General features: G+C 55.4%; 1 protein-coding gene across 1 annotated transcript; it reads left to right on the forward strand.

The window, feature by feature from the left end:
* Positions 1-434: 434 nt before the first annotated feature.
* DHX34 (DExH-box helicase 34) lies at positions 435-20,698 on the forward strand. Its single transcript, XM_082074002.1, is given in 19 exon segments — positions 435-482; positions 1,933-2,564; positions 2,658-2,969; positions 4,333-4,599; positions 5,701-5,803; positions 5,884-6,101; positions 7,142-7,277; positions 7,280-7,315; positions 8,341-8,534; positions 11,481-11,579; positions 12,871-13,092; positions 13,163-13,330; positions 13,407-13,521; positions 13,629-13,735; positions 15,243-15,503; positions 15,585-15,761; positions 15,835-15,958; positions 17,056-17,250; positions 20,531-20,698. Coding segments are annotated over 17 exon segments (3,294 nt in total). The 5' UTR covers positions 435-482; positions 1,933-1,943; the 3' UTR covers positions 17,190-17,250; positions 20,531-20,698.
* The last annotated feature ends 551 nt before the right edge of the window (positions 20,699-21,249 follow it).

The following is a 21,249-nucleotide window of genomic DNA, read 5'->3' on the forward strand; positions in this document are numbered from 1 at the left end:
TTGGGGACACCTGGGGGCAGGGAAGCAGGTAAGTGGGGACAATTGGGGAACAGTGGTGACTGGTGGGGATGGGGAGGCACAAGGGGGACCCTTTGGGGACCCTTTGGGACCCTTTGGGGACCCTTTGGGGACCTTTTGGGACCCTTTGGGACACGGGGACGCTGCGTTTCCCGCGGCCCCGCCCGCCCCCGGGAAGCTCCGCGGGCGCCCCGCCCACTCCCCATGTGATTTGCATAACCACGCCCACACCCCGCCTTTTATGTCCATACCCACGCCGGCCCTCTCCTCATTTCCATACCCGCGCCCATTGGTCCCTTTGTTTGCATAACCACGCCCACTTCCCCGCCCTACGTTCCCGCCCCTCGGTGGCCCCGCCCACTCGCTTTGGCGCCACCTGGCGGGTGCGCGCGTTAGTTGTTCCGGGTCCGTTTCGGGTCTGAGCGGCGGGAACGCGCCGGGCTCTAAAACCGGCACTAAAACCGGTATTAAAACCGGGCCTGAGAGCTGGGGGGGGAAAGCTGGGCCTGGCGGGAGGGGCCTGAGAGGCGGGACGGAACTGGGAGGGTCCCAGGGGTCTGTCTGGGGGTCTCAGGGGTCTGGAATGGGGTTTGGGGGGGTCCCAAGGGTCTGGAATGGGGTTTGGGGGGTCTCAAGGGTCTGGAATGGGGTTTGGGGGGGTCCCAAGGGGCTGGAATGGGGTTTGGGGGGGTCCCAAGGGGCTATTGGGGATCCCAGGGGTCTGAAATTGGGTTTGGGGGGGGTCTCAAGGGTCTGGAATGGGGTTTGGGGGGGTCTCAAGGGTCTGGAATGGGGTTTGGGGGGTCCCAAGGGGCTGGAATGGGGTTTGGGGGGGTCCCAGGAGGGGTCCCAAGGGGCTGTTGGGGGTCCCAAGGGGTCTGGAATGAGGTTTGGGGGGTCCCAAGGGGCTGTTGGGGATCCCAGGGGTCTGAAATGGGGTTTGGGGGGGTCTCAAGTGTCTGGAATGGGGTTTGGGGGGTCCCAAGGGGCTGGAATGGGGTTTGGGGGGGTCCTAGGGGGGGTCCCAAGGGGCTGTTGGGGATCCCAGGGGTCTGAAATGGGGTTTGGGGGGTCTCAAGGGTCTGGAATGAGATTTAGGGGGGTCCCAAGGGGCTGGAATGGGGTTGGGGGGGTCCCAAGGGGCTTGGGGGGATCCCAGGGGCTGGAATGGGGTTTGGGGGGGTCCCAAGGGTCTGGAATGGGGTTTGGGGGGTCCCAAGGGGCTGTTGGGGATCCCAGGGGTCTGAAATTGGGTTTGGGGGGGGGTCTCAAGGGTCTGGAATGGGGTTTGGGGGGGTCTCAAGGGGCCGTTGGGGATCCCAGGGGTCTGAAATGGGGTTGGGGGGGGGTCCCAAGGGGCTGGAATGGGGTTTGGGGGGGTCCCAAGGGGCCGTTGGGGATCCCAGGGGTCTGAAATGGGGTTTGGGGGGGTCTCAAGGGTCTAGAATGGGGTTTGGGGGGGTCCCAGGAGAGGTCCCAGGGGGCTGTTGGGGGTTCCAAGGGGTCTGGAATGAGGTTTGGGGGGGTCCCAAGGGGCTTGGAAGGATCCCAGGGGTCTGAAATGGGGTTTGGGGGGGTCTCAAGGGTCTGGAATGGGGTTGGGGGGGGTCCCAAGAGGCTGTTGGGAGTCTCAAGGGTCTGAAATGGGGTTTGGGGGGGTCTCAAGGGTCTGGCTTGGGTTGTGGGGGTCCCAGGGGTCTGAAATGGGGTTTGGGGGGTCTCAAGGGTCTGGAATGGGGTTTGGGGGGGTCCCAATGGGCTGAGTTGCATTTCGGGGGGATCTTAGGGGGCTAAATCGGGGTGTGTGGGTCTCCCAGGGTGTGAACAGAGTTTAACGTGGATCCCAAGAGCCCCGGGCCGGGTTTTGGGGGGTCCCCCAGACCCCAAATCTCATCCAAACCCTCCGGCATCCAGACCCCGTGGTGATGGAGAACGACCCCCATCCCTCATCCCCCCCATCGTGGGACTGGGACTGTCCCACCGCGCGGCGCCGCCTGGAGGAGCTTTATTTCGGCGATCCCCACCGTCCCAGCGCCGGCACCTCGGACGCCAACGACTTCTGGACCTTTTTCGAGCGGCTCCGGCGCTTCCAAAGCCAAAAAACCCCCCGCCAACCCCCCAAAGAACCCAACACCAACACCTTGGATCTGCCATCACACTACGACCCCCGGTACCGCATCAACCTGGCGCTGCCGCGGCGCCGCGGCGCCGGAGTCCCCGAGGAGCCTCTCGCCCAATTCCGCGCCGCTTTGTTGCATTACCTCGATTTCGCCCAAAAGCGGAGCTTCACCAAGCTGGCCAAGATCCAAAAGGAGCGGGCGGCGCTGCCCATTTGGCGCTACCGCGAGCGGATCCTCGAGGCCGTGGCGGAGAATCCGGTGGTGGTGATCGCCGGGGACACGGGCTGCGGGAAATCCACTCAAGTGCCGCAGTTCTTGCTTGCGGGGGGGTACGAGCGCGTGGTTTGCACCCAACCGCGGCGCGTGGCTTGCGTGGCGCTGGCCAAACGGGTGGCGCTCGAGAGCCTGAACCAGTACGGAGACGAGGTGAGCTTCATTTTTGAGGATATTTCATATTATTTGTCGATTCGTTTTGACGTTTCGGTGGCTTTTCCAAGCGCCCGTGGCTTCTCCAAACAGGTCGGCTACCAGATCCGCTTTGAGAGTAGCCGCTCGGCGGCCACGCGGCTGCTGTTCCTGACCGAGGGGCTGCTGCTCCGGCGGCTCCAGCGCGACCCGGCGCTCGCCGACTGCAGCGTCCTGATCGCCGACGAGGTGCACGAGCGGCACCTCCACGGCGACTTCCTGCTGGGCGTCCTGCGGCGCCTGCTGGGCGCGCGCCGCGACCTGCGCCTCGTCCTCATGTCGGCCACCATCAATATCCAGCTGTTCTCCGGCTATTTCGGCGACGCGCCGGTGCTGCAGGTGCCGGGGAGGATCTTCCCCATCAAGGTGAGGGCGCGGATCGCGGCGGCTTTTGGGGTGCCTGGGGGGGATTAAACGGGGGTGGTCGGTAGGTCAGAGAGGTTCTCCTGCCCCTCACATATATATATATATGTATTTATATCTCTATAATACATACAGCCATAGCACCCTGAGAATGGCTGGTCTGGGAAGCTAAGCAGGGTCGGCCCCGCTCAGCACTTGGATGGGAGACCTTGTGGCCAGGAAGCCAATGGGACCTGGGGGGGATTAGAAAGGGGTGGTCAGTAGGTCAGAGGGGTTCTCCTGCCCCTCTACTCTGCCCTTGAAAAGGGGTTTAGTTCGGATATTATCAGGATATATTTGGGGATCATATATATATATAATATATACAGCCATAGCACCCTGAGAATGGCTGATCTGGGAAGCTAAGCAGGGTCGGGTCTGCTCAGCACTTGGATGGGAGACCTTGTGGCCAGGAAGCCAATGGGACCTGGGGGGGATTAGAAGGGGGTGGTCAGTAGGTCAGAGAGGTTCTCCTGCCCCTCTACTCTGCCCTTGAAAAGAGCATTTATTTCAGATAGTATCACAAAAAATTTGGAGATCATATATATATATAATATATACAACCATAGCACCCTGAGAATGGCTGATCTGGGAAGCTAAGCAGGGTCGGCCCCGTTCAGCACTTGGATGGGAGACCTTGTATATACACCCATAGCACCCTGAGAATGGCTGATCTGGGAAGCTAAGCAGGGTCGGGCCCGCACAGCACTTGGATGGGAGACCTTGTGGCCAGGAAGCCAATGGGACCTGGTGGGGTTAGAAGGGGGTGGTCAGCAGGTCAGAGAGGTTCTCCTGCCCTTCTACTCTGCCCTTGAGAAAGGGTTTAGTTCAGATACTATCAGGATATATTTGGGGATCATATATATATATAATATATACAGCCATAGCACCCTGAGAATGGCTGATGTGGGAAGCTAAGCAGGGTCGGGCCCGGTCAGCACTTGGATGGGAGACCTTGTGGCCAGGAAGCCAATGGGACCTGGGCGGGGATTAGAAGGGGGTGGTCAGTAGGTCAGAGAGGGTCTCCTGCCCCTCTACTCTGCCCTTGAAAAGAGCATTTATTTCAGATACTATCACAAAAAAATTGGAGATCATATATATATATAATATATACAACCATAGCACCCTGAGAATGGCTGATCTGGGAAGCTAAGCAGGGTCGGGTCCGTTCAGCACTTGGATGGGAGACCATGTATATACACCCATAGCACCCTGAGAACACCTGATCTGGGAAGCTAAGCAGGGTCGGCCCCGGTCAGCACTTGGATGGGAGACCTTGTGGCCCTGCTGGGACCACACCACATAGACTCCATGCTTCCCCCCCCAGGTTATTTACCAACCGATTGCCAAAGAGGAGGCGGCGTTGCCGGCACCGGGTCGCGCGGAGCGGCTGGACCCGCTGCCGTACCTGCGGGTGCTGCAGGCCATCGACCACCGGCACCCGCCGGAGGAGCGCGGGGACCTGCTGGTGTTCCTGAGCGGGGTGGCCGAGATCGGCGCCGTCCTGGAGGCGGCGCAGGAGTACGCGGCGCGGAGCCAGCGCTGGGTGGTGCTGCCCCTGCACAGCACCCTCTCGGTGGCCGAGCAGGATAAGGTGCGGACCGGACCCATTTTGGGGGTCCTAACCCCATTTTGGGGGTCCGACTCCATTTTGTGGATCCGATCTCATTTTGTGGGTCCGTCTCCATTTTGTGGGTCCGACCCCATTTTTTGGGTCCGACTCCATTTTGTGGCGTCCGACCCCATTTTGTGGATCCGATCTCATTTTGTGGGGTCCGACCCCATTTTGTGGATCCGATCTCATTTTGTGGGGTCCGACTCCATTTTGTGGGTCCGACTCCATTTTGTGGGTCTGACCCCATTTCATGGGGCGTGACCCCATTTCGTGGGGTCCGACTCCATTTCGTGGGGTCCAACTCCATTTCGTGGGGTCCGACTCCATTTTGTGGGGCACGACCCCATTTTGTGGGTCCGACCCCATTTTGTGGGTCGTGACGCCATTTTGTGGGCGCAACCCTGTTTTGTGGGTCCGACTCCATTTTGTGGGTCCGACTCCATTTTGTGGGTCCGACCCCATTTCGTGGGGCCCGACGCCATTTTGTGGATCCAGTCTCATTTTGTGGGGTCTGACGCCATTTTGTGGGGTCCGGCCCCATTTTGTGGGGCGTGACTCCATTTTGTGGGTCCGACCCCATTTTGTGGGTCGTGACGCCATTTTGTGGGCGCGACCCTGTTTTGTGGGTCCAACCCCATTTTGTGGGTCCAACTCCATTTTGTGTGGTCCGACCCCATTTTGTGGGTCCGACTCCATTTTGTGGAACCAATGCCATTTTGTGGATCCAGTGTCATTTTGTGGGGTCTGACGCCATTTTGTGGGTTCCGACTCCATTTTGTGGGTCCGTCTCCATTTTGTGGGTCCCGATTCCATTTTGTGGGTCCGATGCCATTTTGTAGGGCGCAACTCCATTTTGTGGGGCGCGACTCCATTTTGTGGGCGCGACCCCATTTTGTGGGTCCGACGCCATTTGTGGGTCCGACGCCATTTGTGGATCCGATCTCATTTTGCGAGTCTGACCCCGTTTTGTGGGTCTGATGCCATTTTGTGGGCCCGACTCCATTTTGTGGGTCGCGACGCCATTTTGTGTCTCCGCCTCCATTTTGTGGCGCTCGAACCTTCAACTTTGCCCATTTCCAGGTGTTCGACGTCCCCCCTCCCGGCGTCCGCAAGTGCATCTTGTCCACCAACATCGCCGAAACCTCGGTGACCATCGACGGCGTGCGCTTCGTCCTGGATTCCGGTACAAAACCGCCCTCCATTTTGTGCCGATAACCCTCCAAATCCCCTTTTAACCCCCTTGGTCTTTGTCGTTGCGTCCAGGGAAGGTGAAGGAGATGAGTTACGACCCCGAGGCCAAACTGCAGCGGCTGCAGGAGTTTTGGATCAGCCGGGCGAGCGCCGAGCAGCGTAAAGGTCGCGCCGGCAGGACCGGTCCTGGTGTTTGTTATCGGCTTTACGCCGAGTCCGATTATGATGGTTTTGCTCCGTATCCCGTGCCGGAGATTCGACGGGTGGCGCTCGACGCTTTGGTGCTGCAGGTAAAAGGCAGGGAGGAAAAATATGGATGGAAAATGTAATGATTTGGGGGTAAAGGGGCTGTGGAGGCAGAATCGCCTCAGGGCTCAAAATGGCGCCAAGAATCGCCTCAGGGCTCAAAATGGCGCCAGAATCACCTCATAAAATGGCGCCAGAATCGCCTCAGGGCTCAAAATGGCGCCAGAATCACCTCAGGGGGCAAAACGGCGCCAGAATCACCTCAGGGCTCAAAATGGCGCCAGAATCACCTCATAAAATGGCGTCAGAATCGCCTCAGGGCTCAAAATGGCGCTAGAATCACCACATAAAATGGCGTCAGAATCACCTCAGGGCTCAAAATGGCGCCAGAATCACCTCATAAAATGGCGTCAGAATCGCCTCAGGGCTCAAAATGGCGCTAGAATCACCACATAAAATGGCGCCAGAATCACCTCAGGGCTCAAAATGGCACCAGAATCACCTCGGGTCAAAATGGCGCCAGAATCACCTCATAAAATGGCGCCAGAATCGCCTCAGGGTCAAAATGGCACCAGAATCACCTCAGGGCTCAAAATGGCACCAGAATCGCCTCACAAGATGGTGCCAGAATCACCTCAGGGCTCAAAATGGGACCAGAATCACCTCGATCAAAAAATGGCCGCAACAAGGCACCAAAATCACCTTAAAAAACAGATTTGTGGCACCGAGGGTGCTAAAATCACCTCGGGGGTCAAAATGACGGCACCAGAATCACTTCAGGGCTTAAAATGGCACCAGAATCACCTCAGGGCTCAAAATGGTGCCAAAATCACCTCAGGGCTCAAAATGGCGCCAGAATCACCTCACAGGTCAAAGTGGCAGTGGTGGGTTAATGGTTGGACTGGATGATTTTGAGGCTCTTTTTCAATTAAAACGATTCTATGATTGATTTGTGAAGATCTCAGGGGGAAAACCCATCCAGCCAAAGCTTGAGCGTCAGGGTCTGATGGTTCCTGGGGGGGATTTATAAACTCCAAGCTCTTTGTATTGTCACCAAGGTTGGTTTTGTGTCTTTCTCTTGCAGTTAAAGAGCATGGGGCTTGGCGACCCCCGAACTTTCCCCTTTTTGGAGCCTCCTCCTTCGTCCAGCTTGGAAATGGCCGTGCGGTACCTGCAGGACCAGGGAGCCCTGGACAACAACGAGGACCTGACGCCCATCGGACCCTCCTGGCCCAGCTCCCAGTGGACGTGGTGGTGGGTGAGTAACACATGGAGACATGGGGCCAGAAGCACCTCAGGAACAAAATGGCGCCAGAATCACTTCAGGAACAAAATGGCGCCAGAATCACCTCAGGCTCAAAATGGCGCCAGAATCACCTCAGGACTCAAAATGGCGCCAGAATCACCTCAGGGTCAAAATGGCGCCAGAATCACCTCAGGGGTCCAAATGGCACCAGAATCACCTCAGGGATCCAAATGGCGCCAGAATCACTTCAGGCTCAAAATGGCGCCAGAATCACCTCAGGACTCAAAATGGCGCCAGAATCACCTCAGGGCTCAAAGTGGCATCTCCAGGTGCACCAGTTCTGGGAGTTTTAGTCTCGATTTCATGATATAATGGAAGAAAACGTACAAAAAGTGACTAATGTGGGAATTATTGATAAACAGAGCGACCCCCAAACTGCCTCAAAATGGTGGCGCCAGAATCACCTCAGGGCTCAAAATGGTGCCAAATCACCTCAGGGCTCAAAATGGCGCCAGAATCACCTCAGGGACAAAATAGTGGCTCCAGGGGCACCAAATTGGGGAGTTTTAGCCTCGATTTCATTATATAATAGAAGAAAATGTACAAAAAGTGACTAATGTGGAAATTATCGATAAACAGAGCGACCCTCGAACTGCCTCAAAATGGCGGCGCCAGAATCACCTCAGGGTCAAAATGGTGCCAAAGTCACCTCAGGGTTCAAAATAGTGGCTCTAGGGGCACCAAACTGGGGAGTTTTAGCCTCAATTTCCTTATATACTGGAAGAAAAGGTACAAAAAGTGACTGATGTGGGAATTATTGATAAACAGAGCGACCCCCGAACTGCCTCAAAATGGCGGCGCCAGAATCACCTCAGGGCTCAAAATGGCGCCACCAAAATCACCTCAGGGCCCAAAATGGCGCCACCAAAATCACTTCAGGACCCAAAATGGCGCCACCAGCATCACCTCAGGACGTCCCCCCATTCCAGCAGAGCCGTTTTTGGGGTGTCCCTGACTGATTGTCCCTCCCCGCGCAGGGAAGGTGCTGGTGCTGGGGGTGCTGCTGGGGCTGCCGGAGCCGGCGCTGACGGTGGCGGCGGCGCTGAGCGTCCCGTCGCCGCTGGCGCGCGCGGCGCAGCCCGACCCCGACCGCGCCGCCGCCCGGCGCCCCCTCGAGAGCCCCCACGGGGACCCCCTGACGCTGCTCAACCTCTTCAACGAGTGGCTGGAGGTGAGGGGCGACATTTTGGGGGAGATGGGGACATTTTGGGGGACATTTTGGGGACATTTGGGGGGACATTGGGGAAATTTGGGGGACATGGGGATGTTTTGGGGAAGATGGGGACATTTTGGGGGATATGGGGGATGTCTGGGGGAAATGGGGGAGATTTGGGGGACATGGGGGATGTCTGGGGGAGATGGGGACATTTGGGGGAGATGAGGAAGATTTGGGGGACATTTGGGGGAGATGGGGACATTTGGGGGGACATGGGGGAGATTTGGGGGACATGGGGGATGTTTGGGATGATGGGAACTTTTGGGGGACGTGGGGGAGATTTGGGGGACATGGGGGATGTTTGGGATGATGGGAACTTTTGGGGGATGTTTGGGGGACATGGGGACATTTGGGGGAGATGGGGACATTTGGGGGGACATTGGGGAAATTTGGGGGACATGGGGATGTTTTGGGGAAGATGGGGACATTTTGGGGGACATTTGGGGGATATGGGGGATGTCTGGGGGAAATGGGGGAGATTTGGGGGACATGGGGGATGTCTGGGGGAGATGGGGACATTTGGGGGACATGGGGACATTGGGGGGGACATTAGGGAGATTTGGGGGACATGGGGGATGTCTGGGGGACATGGGGACATTTGGGGGACATGGGGACATTTTGGGGGAGATGGGGGACGCCTGGGGGACATTGGGGAGATTTCAGGGACATGGGGGATGTCTGGGGGAGTTGGGGACATTTTGGGGGACATGGGGACATTTGGGGGAGATGGAGACATTTGGGGGGACATTAGGGAGATTTGGGGGACATGGGGGATGTCTGGGGGAGATGGGGACATTTTGGGGGTCATTTGGGGGAGATGGAGATTTGGGGGACATTTGGGAGAGATGGGGGAGATTTGGGGGACATGGGGATGTTTTGGGGGATATGGGAACATTTTGGGGGACATGGAGATTTGGGGGACTTTGGGGGGACATGGGGGAGATTTGGGGGACATGGGGGATGTTTGGGATGATGGGAACTTTTGGGGGAGATGGGGGATGTTTGGGGGACATGGGGACATTTGGGGGAGATGGGGACATTTGGGGGGACATTGGGGAAATTTGGGGGACATGGGGATGTTTTGGGGAAGATGGGGACATTTTGGGGGACATTTGGGGGAGATGGGGGACATTTGGGGGATGTTTGGGGGAGATGGGGACATTTGGGGGGACATTGGGGAGATTTGAGGGACATGGGGGATGTCTGGGGGATATTTGGGGGAGATGGGGACATTTTGGGGGAGATGGGGACATTTTGGGGGACATTTGGGGGAGATGGAGATTTGGGGGACATGGGGGATGTCTGGGGGAGATGGGGACATTTGGGGGACATGGGGACAGTTTGGGGGAGATGGGAACATTTTGGGGGACATGGGGACATTTGGGGGAGATGGGGGAGATGGGGACATTTGGGGGGACATGGGGGAGATTTGGGGGACATGGGGGATGTTTGGGATGATGGGGACTTTAGGGGGACATGGGGGAGATTTGGGGGACATGGGGGATGTTTGGGATGATGGGGACTTTAGGGGGACATGGGGGAGATTTGGGGGACATGGGGGATATTTGGGATGATGGGAACTTTTGGGGGAGATGGGGGATGTTTGGGGGACATGGGGACATTTGGGGGAGATGGGGACATTTGGGGGGACATTGGGGAAATTTGGGGGACATGGGGATGTTTTGGGGAAGATGGGGACATTTTGGGGGACATTTGGGGGAGATGGGGGAGATTTGGGGAAGGTGGGGGAGATTTGGAGGACATGGGGGAGATTCGGGGGACTTGGGGGACATTTGGGGGAGATGGGGACATTTGGGGGGACATTGGGGAGATTTCGGGGACATGGGGGATGTCTGGGGGAGATGGGGACATTTTGGGGGTCATTTGGGGGAGATGGAGATTTGGGGGACATGGGGACATTTGACATTTGGGAGAGATGGGGGAGATTTGGGGACATGGGGATGTTTTGGGGGAGATGGGAACATTTTGGGGGACATGGGGGATGTTTGGGGAAGATGGGGACATTTTGGGGGACATGGGGGCATTTCGGGGGACATGTGGGATTTTTGGGGGACATGGGGGACGTCTGGGGGAGATGGGGCAGATTTGGGGGACATGGGGAACAATTGGGGGACGTCTGGGGGATATTTGGGAGAGATGGGGACATTTGGGGGGACATGGGGGATGTCTGGGGGAGATTTGGGGAGATGAGGCACATTTTGGGGTAGATGGACCCCATTTTGGGGCAGATAAGGCAGAATTTGGGGAGATGGGGTGTATTTTGGGGAGATGGGGGACATTTCGGGATAGATGTGGCACAATTTGGGGAGATGGGGCACATTTGGGGTAGATGGGGCACATTTGGGGGGGATGAGGCGCATTTGGGGCGTCTGGGGCACATTTGGGGAGATGGGGACATTTGGGGGGAGCTGAGGTTCATTTGTGGGGAGATGGGGCAGATTTGGGGTGTATGGGGCACATTTGAGGAGATGAGGACATTTGGGGGGAGATGAGGGTCATTTTGGGGGAGATAAAGCAGATTTGGGGGAGATGTGGCACATTTGGGGTGTATGGGGCACATCTGGGTGGTATGGGGCACATTTTGGGAGATGAGGTTCATTTTGGGGTAGATAAGGCAGATTTGGGGGAGATGTGGGACATTTGGGGGGAGATGGGGCACATTTGGGGGAGATGAGGCAGATTTGGGGTGTATGGGGTACACTTAGGGGGTATGGGGCACGTTTTGGGTGTATGGGGACATTTGGGGGGAGATGAGGGTCATTTTGGGGGAGATAAAGCAGATTTGGTGAGACGTGGGACATTCTGGGGGGCATGAGGCACATTTTGGGGGGGCTGATGCCCATTTTGGGGGGGCTGATGCAGGTTTTGGGGGGCGCGCAGGTGAAGCGGCAGCGCGGCGGCTCCCGGCGCTGGTGCCGGCGCCGCGGGCTGGAGGAGCACCGGCTCTACGACGCCGCCGACCTGCGCCGCCAGTTCCAGGTTTGGGGTTCGGCTGCACCCCCGGCAGCCATATTGCCCCCCTGTGCGTGGGGTTTGGGGGGTCAGCTCCCCAAATGAGCCCCAGCTCCCCCAACATGAACCTCAGCTCCCCCAAGTGTCCCTTATCTCCCCCAAATCTGCCTTATCTACCCCAAATCTGCCTTATCTACCCCAAAATGAACCTCATCTCCCCCCAAATGTCCCCCATACACCCCAAATATGCCTCATCCCCCCCAAATGTGCGCCATCTCCCCCAAATCTGCCTTATATACCCCAAAATGAACCTCATCTCCCCCCAAATGTCCCCATCTCCCCACATGTGCCCCATACACCCCAAATCTCCCCCATACACCCCAAATCTGCCCCATACACCCCAAATCTGCCCCATACCCCCAAATCTGCCCCATCTCCCACAAATGAACCTCAGCTCCCCCCCAGATGTCCCGCATCTCCCCAAAATCTGCCCCATCTCCCCCAAATCTGCCTTATCTACCCCAAAATGAACCTCATTCCCCAAAATGTGCCCCATACCCCCAAAACGTGCCCCATACACCCCAAATCTGCCTCATCTCCCCCAAATCTGCCTCATCTCCCACCAAATGTCCCACATCTCCCCCAATCTGCTTTATCTACCCCAAAATGTCCCCCATACCACCCAAATGTGCCTCATCCCCCCCAAATCTGCCCCATCTCCCCCAAATCTGCTTTATCTACCCCAAAATGACCCTCATCTCCCCCCAAATGTCCCCATCCCCCCAAATGTGCCCCATATCCCCAAAACGTGTCCCATACACCTCAGATCTGCCTCATCTCCCCCCAAATGTCCCACATCTCCCCAAATGTCCCACATCTCCCCAAAATCTGCCTTATCTACCCCAAAACGAACCTCATCTCCCCAAAATGTGCCCCATACCACCCAAATGTGCCTCATCCCCCCAAATCTGCCCCATCTCCCCCAAATCTGCTTTATCTACCCCAAACGACCTCCATCCTCATCCCCCAAATGTCCCACATCTCCCCCAAATCTGCCTTATCTACCCCAAAACGAACCTCATCTCCCAAAATGTGCCCCATACCACCCAAATGTGCCCCATCTCCCCCCAAATATCCCACGTCTCCCCAAATCTGCTTTATCTACCCCAAAATGACCCTCATCTCCCTCAAATGTCCCTATACACCCCACATGTGCCCCATACACCCCAAATGTCCCCCATACCCCCAAAACGAACCTCATTTCCCCCCAAATCTACCTCATCCCCCCCCAAACATGCCTCATCCCCCCCCCAACCAGGAGCTCCTCCGCGACCACCATCTCCTCCCCGACCCCCCCGCCCCCCCCGGCTCCGGCAGCAGCCGGCAGAGCCGGCACCGCGAGCGCCAGGAGCTGCGGCAGCTCTGGCGCCGCCACGCCGGCACCCGCAAGCGCAAGATGCTGCGGCTCCAAGATGGCGCCGCCGCCGCCTCCGGCTCCGACGACGACGACGCCAAAGCCGAGCGCGGCGTCGACATCCAGGTACCCGCCGCGTCCCTCGGCGCTTCCAAATGGCACCGCCGCGCCTTACGCCGCCATTTTATCACCGCAGGACGTCAAGTTCAAGCTCCGGCACGACGTGGAGGAGCTTTGCGCCGCGTCCGGTTCGGCGCTCACCGCGGCACAGCTCGTCCTCCTCAAACTCGTGTTGTGCCGCGGGCTTTACCCTCAGTTCGCCGTTCCCGACCAGCTCAACGCCGGCCGCAAAGATTCCGAACAGGTAGCGCCGAACCCGCGGCCGCGGCCGGCGCGCCGGCGCTCGCCCTTGACGCCATGTTTTTTGGCTCGTATTGCAGCTTTTTCACACCAAAACCAAGCAAGGCGTCGTCCTTCATCCCACCAGCGTCTTCGCCGCCAACCCCGAGCTGCTCCACGCCAAGGAGGGAGCGAAGCGCGGCGGCGGCACCAAAGGTGAACCGAGTCCCACACGATTTGCCTCTTTTACCTCATAAATTAAAGATTTGGGGGAAATTTTGGCGTTGGGGAGGATTCTGAGCGGCCGCTTTTCCCGCCAACAGACCCCGTGGATGGGTTGAGCTGCCAACACCAGCTCCTCGCCTTCGTCTCGCTGCTGGAGACCAACAAACCGTATCTGGTGAATTGTGTCCGCGTCCCGGCGCTGCAGGTGAGCGCCATTTTGAGCCCTGAGGTGATTCTGGCGCCATTTTGCCCCCTGAGGTGATTCTGGCACCATTTTGACCCTGAGGTGATTCTGGCGCCATTTTGGCCCTGAGGTGATTCTGGCGCCATTTTGAACCCTGAGGTGATTCTGGCGCCATTTTGTCCCTGAGGTGGTTCTGGCACCATTTTGGCCCTGAGGTGATTCTGGCGCCATTTTGAACCCTGAGGTGATTCTGGCGCCATTTTGAACCCTGAGGTGGTTCTGGCACCATTTTGAACCCTGAGGCAATTCTGGTGCCATTTTGTCCCTGAGGTGATTTTGGCGCCATTTTGAGCCCTGAAGTGATTCAGGCGCCATTTTGAGCCCTGAGGTGGTTCTGGCGCCATTTTGAACCCTGAGGCAATTCTGGCGCCATTTTGAGCCCTGAGGCGATTCAGGCGCCATTTTGAGCCCTGAGGTGATTCTGGCGTCATTTTGAGCCCTGAGGCGATTCTGGCGCCATTTTGACCCCTGAGGTGATTCTGGCGCCATTTTGACCCCTGAGGTGATTCTGGCGCCATTTTGACCCTGAGGTGATTCTGGTGCCATTTTGAGCCCTGAGGTGATTTTGGCGCCATTTGTACCCTGAGGTGGTTCTGGCGCCATTTTGAACCCTGAGGCAATTCTGGTGCCATTTTGTCCCTGAGGTGATTTTGGCGCCATTTTGAGCCCTGAAGTGATTCAGGCACCATTTTGAGCCCTGAGGTGGTTCTGGCGCCATTTTGAACCCTGAGGTGATTCTGGCGCCATTTTGAACCCTGAGGTGATTCTGGCGCCATTTTGAACCCTGAGGTGATTCTGGCGCCATTTTGAACCCTGAGGTGATTCTGGCGCCATTTTGAACCCTGAGGTGATTCTGGCGCCATTTTGAACCCTGAGGCAATTCTGGCGCCATTTTGAGCCCTGAAGTGATTCAGGCGCCATTTTGAGCCCTGAGGTGATTCTGGCGTCATTTTGAGCCCTGAGGCGATTCTGGCGCCATTTTGACCCCTGAGGTGGTTCTGGCGCCATTTTGAACCCTGAGGCAATTCTGGCGCCATTTTGACCCCTGAAGTGATTCAGGCGCCATTTTGAGCCCTGAGGTGATTCTGGCGCCATTTTGACCCCTGAGGTTATTCTGGTGCCATTTTGACCCTGAGGTGATTCTGGCGCCATTTTGAACCCTGAGGTGATTCTGGCGCCGCCATTTTTACCCTGAGGTGATTCTGGCGTCATTTTGAGCCCTGAGGTGATTCTGGCGCCATTTTGACCCCTGAGGTGATTCTGGCGCCATTTTGACCCCCGAGTTGATCTTGGCGCCGCCAACCTGAAATCATCCCGCATATCCCTTAATCCTCCTGGACCCTCGGTGCAGAATAAAACCCCACCACCCTTAACAATCATCCTCTTGGCCTAAAGAGCGTTAAGCCCAGCTTATCCATCCCCAAAACCCCTCTTGGCGTAGTTTTTATTGTTATCCCCCCCCGCCCAGGCTCTCCTGCTCTTCTCCCGCTCTCTGGACACCAACACCGACTGCTCGCGCCTGGTTGCCGACGGCTGGTTGGAAATGGCCGTCCCGGACGCCGACGCCGCCCTGCGCCTCCTCGCCGCCGCCATGCGCCTCCGCTCCCTCTGGGACCAACTCCTGCGCCAGCTCCTGGCGGCGCCGCGCGGCGAGGAAACCGAACAGCGCCCGAACCCCCGCGAGGTGTCCGCGCTCACCCGGGGGCTGCTGGAGTTTATACACACGGAGGTGATGGAGGTTTCAAGCCATCTTGAAACACACCGAAACGCGGCGGTTTGACCTCCATATTGTCCTCGTGTCACCTCGTAGGTGCCGTTTCGCCTGCGCCCGCTCACCGGGTTGGAGAAACAAAACCTCTACGTGGGGCCGCAGACGGTGGCGGCGGCGCCGCGGCTGCCGGGGCTGTTTGAGGGCGTCGAGATGGCGCCCGATGAGGTGAAAGGCGGCTACAGGGTGACAGATTTTCTCACCTACAACTGCTTGGCTGTGAGTGACCCCCGTCCCCGCCCCGGTTGTCACCGCCCCGGGGGACACTGATGGTCCCCTTGGTGTCACCCAGACGGACACGGATCTGTACAGCGACTGCTTGCGGAGCTTCTGGACGTGTCCCCATTGTCACCTCCACGCGCCCGTCACCCCCATGGAGCGCGTGTGCCACGAGAACGCCTGTCAGCCGCAACAGGGTGAGTCCCACGCGTCCCCCGCTGTGAACAGTGACAATCGGGGACAACCCTGGGTGTGATGCGTGACAATCGGGGACAACCCCATGCATCCCCCACTCGTGACCAGTGACAATTGGGGACAACCCCGCATGTCCCCTGCATGTGAGGAATGACAACTGGGGACAACCCCACTTGTCGAGTGACAGTCGGGGACAACCCCGTGTGTCCCCTGCACTGCGACCAGTGACAATCAGGGACAACCCCACGTGTGATGAGTGACAACTGGGGACAACCTCGCGTGTCCCCCACGCTGTGTCCAGTGACAATCGGGGACAACCCCGCGTGTGACCGGTGACAACTGGGGACAACCCCACGTGTCCCCCACACTGTGACCTGTGACAATCAGGGACAACCCTGTGTGTGTCCAGTGACAATCGGGGACAACCCCATGTGTGACCGGTGACAATTAGGGACAACCCCACATGTCCCCTCCATGCGACGAATGACAGTCAGGGACAACCCCGCACACTGTGACCAGTGACAGTCGGGGACAACCCCGCGTGTGACCACTGACAACTGGGGACAGCCCTGTGTGTGACCAGTGACAATCGGGGACAACTCCTCATCTCCCCCACGTGTGACGAGTGACAATTGGGGACAACCCCATGTCCCCCATGTGTGACCAGTGACAATCAGAGACAACCCTGTGTGTGACCAGCGACAATCGGGGACAACCCCGTGTCCCCCACGTGTGACCAGTGACAATGGGGGACAACCCACATATCGAGTGACAATCGGGGACAACCCTGAGTGTCCCCCACGTGTGACCAGTGGCAGTCAGGGGACAACCCGCGTATGACGAGTGACAATCGGGGACAACCCATATCGAGTGACAATCGGGGACAACCGCGAGCGTCCCCCACGTGTGACCAGTGATAATGGGGGACAACCCCGCGTGTGACCAGTGACAATCAGGGGACAACCCGCGTGTGATGGGTGACAATCGGGGACAACCCCCGTATCGAGTGACAATCGGGAACAACCACAGCCCGTGTTTTGGGGATAATTTAGGGCCGAAAAGGGCGTTTATTGTAACTTTTCTTTACATTTACCCACAGAACCCGAGGAAGAAACCCCTGAGATGTCCTCCCAGAGCTCCTCACTCCACCGACTGTTCCACTGCGACGTGTGTCAGCGCGACTTTTCCTTCACCCCCACGGAGATTCTCCGGCACAAGAAGCAGCACCGGTGAACCCCCAGGAGCCCCAAAACGGGGACAAAACCCCTTAAAACTCCACCTTCTTTATTTCAGGGTGAGTCTGACTCTTGCACCACTTCGCTGACGTTATCGGGGTGGGAACAACCTAATTTCTCTCATTTTTAAAGTAAAATACGTATAAATAACTATATTTTTTGAGTTTTGAGCGTGGCCGTCGTGTGTTATTAAGCGGGTGAAGAAAGCGCTAAATAGTGATGATTTAACTGATAAATAAGTGTGGTTTAACTGATAAATGATCGCGGTTTAACTGATAAATTGTCACGGTTTAACTGATAAATTGTCACGGTTTAACTGATGAATAAGCGCAGGTTAACTGATAAATAAGCGGGGTTTAACTGATAAATAATCACTGTTTAACTGAGGTGATTTGGGCACCATTTTGAGCCCTGAGGGGATTCTGGCGCCATTTTGACACTGAGGTGATTTTGGGCCATTTTGAGCCCTGAGGTGATTCAGGCGCCATTTTGAGCCCTGAGGTGATTTTGGGCCATTTTGAGCCCTGAGGTGATTCTGGCGCCATTTTGAGCCCTGAGGTGATTCTGGTGCCATTTTGAGCCCTGAGGTGATTTTGGGCCATTTTGTCCCTGAGGTGATTCTGGCGCCATTTTGAGCCCTGAGGTGATTTTGGGCCATTTTGACCCTGAGGTGATTCTGGCGCCATTTTGACCCCTGAGGTGATTTTGGGCCATTTTGACCCTGAGGTGATTCTGGCGCCATTTTGACCCCCGAGAGGGGATTCTGGTGCCGCCATTTTGACCCTGAGGTGATTCTGGCGCCATTTTGTTCCCTGAGGTGATTCTGGCACCATTTTGTTCCCTGAGGTGATTCTGGCGCCATTTTGAGCCCTGAGTGGCCCGTCCTTCCCTCCATCTCCCATCACTTTTCCCAAGACCAGCACATTTTCAGAGCCACACTTACTTTTTACAAATCAAGGAGGTTAAAACACCCCCATGAAGAGTCAGAACAAGTGCTCAGAATCCCCCTTTAGATCTTAACCCCCCTTCGAAACTAAAAGCAACCACTTCCCATATGCTGCGGTCTGGCAGCCGCCCAACCGCGCTCGTTAAGCTGGAGCCGCCGCTGCCATAAATCAAAGAGCTTGGCAGCGCGTTGAATGCAGGAGCCGGGCTATGTTTAGATATTTCGCTCCCAGAAATAGCAGCTGTTCCCAGGTACAGGCTGGGGGACCAGCCGCGGCGTTTTGGGCCGGATTCCTCCCTTTTGGGCTTCCTCAAAATCCATCTTCGCTTCAAGCGGTGAAATTCCGCACGATCGCGACAAGGCCGTGAATAAATAATGAAATAAAATTAAAAAGCTCAGAGTTTTGCCTGTTTTCCAGCATCATCAAAATTCCCATGTTTTGGGCTGCAAATCTTGATATTTTCTGCTCCGACAGAATGAAATAACAAGTTATAATAATTAAAAATAAGGGAATAAATCCCTACTGAAGCCAAATCACCCTTGGGGGAGGCAACGAGCAAACATGCTGCACCGGGTTTATCAAAGCCGAGCTCAAGCCCGGCTTAAACCCAACGAAAAGCCAGATATGTTGATATTTTTAATAAATCCTTAACTATTTTTGTCTCAACCCCCAAACGCCGCAAGTACCTTGAGAACAAAGGTGACCCAGATTCCTTGCGCTTCCCCCATCGCACGTAGGAGTGAAGATTTAACACGTTGTGGTACAAAACTCCAAGGATTTCCCCCCGTTTCTCAGTAAAATATGCAGGAAGAACGTGTAGGTCTGAATACCAAATAGGCCACTGAAGTTATCGCTTTATCCTGCGCTTCTTGCCTGACTCTAAGGATTCAGGGTGGTGTTTGCTGTGATATTTCTATATTAAAATGCAGAAAAGGCCAAGTGATGCTTCCAGTAAAGCAGCCGAGCGTTGGTTCGATGCGCCAAAAACCTCCTGGAATTGTTGTATTCTTGAATTTATGAAATACTGAGAGGGGATGTAAAAGTGCGACGCCAAACCGGAGCACAAAAACCTCCAAAATGGCAGCGCCAGAGTCACCTCAGGGTCAAAATGGCGCCTGCATCGCCTCAGGGCTCAAAATGGCGCCAAAATCACCTCAGGGTCAAAATGGCGCCAGAATCACCTCAGGGTCAAAATGGCACCAGAATCACCTCAGGATCCAAATGGCGCCTGAATCACCTCAGGGCTCAAAATGGCGCCAGAATCACCTCAGGGTCGAAATGGCGCCTGAATGACCTCAGGGTCAAAATGGCGCCAAAATCATCTCAGGGTCAAAATGGCACCAGAATCGCCTCAGGGTCCAAATGGTGCCTGAATCACCTCAGGGCTCAAAATGGCGCCTGAATCACCTCAGGGCCAAAATGGCACCAGAATCACCTCAAGGCTCAAAATGGCGTCACTAAAATCACCTCAGCGCTCACTTTTTTCCCCAATTTTCAGGTTTGTTTTGCGCTATTTTCCACCCAAGGGATTTTCACATATTTTCCCATCGACTTCGAGCCATTTTGGGTTGTTTTCTCCTCCTTTTTCTCGCTGTTGATTAAACAGATGGTGGTTTTTTCCTCCCAGGTCGGTGTTTCTTCCTCGCCTCGCTTCCAATTTTATTGGTGTCCTTCTAAAAACGCCGCTTTGGTGCCAAATTCATTCGGCGCTCGGGTTCTAAATCCACCTCCTTCTTAGCATCCGCTCCTGGGGGAGCTTCGCTTGTTATTCCTTTTATTTTTAATTAACTCCCTGAGGTGATTAATCACCCTGAGGTGATTCTGGCGCCATTTTGAGCCCTGAGGTGATTTTGGTGCCATTTTGAGCCCTGAGGTGATTTAGCGCCATTTTGGGCCCTGAGGTGATTCTGGCGCCATTTTGAGCCCTGAGGTGATTCTGGCACCATTTTGGGCCCTGAGGTGATTCTGGCGCCATTTTGGGCCCTGAGGTGATTCTGGCGCCATTTTGACCCCCGAGAAAGACCTGTTGTCTCCTCCTTTTCATTCCCCCTGTATAAAAAGTTAATTAGAATAACCAAGCTCATCAAATCCAGAAAACACAAGATGCAACCCCCTTCCCAATAGCACTTTAATCCCAATTTTAAATCAAATTTTATTTAAACTTTAGAAGATGCGCACGATATCGCTACCAGAAATAAACCTCAATAAGTCACGCTTGGCTGGTGTAACTACCTAATTAACCTCAGTAATCAGCAAATTACCACCTTATTATTGTGAAGCTGCCTCTTGGAAACTACTTTTCTTTTTAAAGAAAGGATATTTCTTTTAGATTTTCAGTCCATACTAAACTAAAAAGCGATTTAATTCATTCATTTCCATTTAATCTTCACAGATCGCAGGATGTTTCACCATATCCGAGCGGCGCTCGGCTCAAAAACCCCACAATTTGCCGAAATACTCCGTGAAAATGGGAACGTGGGTCAGGCCGCTCGATGCTGCATTTGCCAAAAACCCCAATTTTTGCAGAAACGGTAAAAAAACAATAAAATTCTGATTATTTCTGAGGGTTTTATTTCAGTTTGGCCTCTTGGTTTCCTTCCGGCTACACCACCGAGTGGGATTAAGCTCCAGGTTAGACTGGATCATCTTAAGCTAGCCTGGATCGTCTTAAGCTAGCCTGGATCGTCTTAAGCTAGACTGGATTGTCTTAAGATAGACAGGATCATGTTAAACTAGACTGGATCATCTTCAGCTAGCCTGGATCATCTTAAACTAGACTGGATCATCTTAAGATAGACCGGATCATTTTAAACTAGACTGGATCATCTTAAGATAGACCGGATCACGTTAAACTAGACTGGATCGTCTTAAGGTAGCCTGGATCATCTTAAGCTAGACTGGGTCATCTTAAACTAGACTGGATCATCTTAAACTCGACGGGATCATCTTAAACTAGACTGGATCGTCTTCCTAAGACAAGGAGGAGAAAAGACCAAAGATTAGGAAAATAGAAGTTCTGCTCGCATGTTTAGGCCTCAAATCTGCTTAAAACTGACTCTATTTGTATTTTTGGAGGAAGAAACACGTTGGCAACATCGGTTTTATTCCCGT

Source organism: Streptopelia decaocto (genome assembly GCF_964273445.1).
Source record: "Streptopelia decaocto genome assembly, chromosome: 30".
Lineage (NCBI taxonomy): Eukaryota > Metazoa > Chordata > Aves > Columbiformes > Columbidae > Streptopelia > Streptopelia decaocto.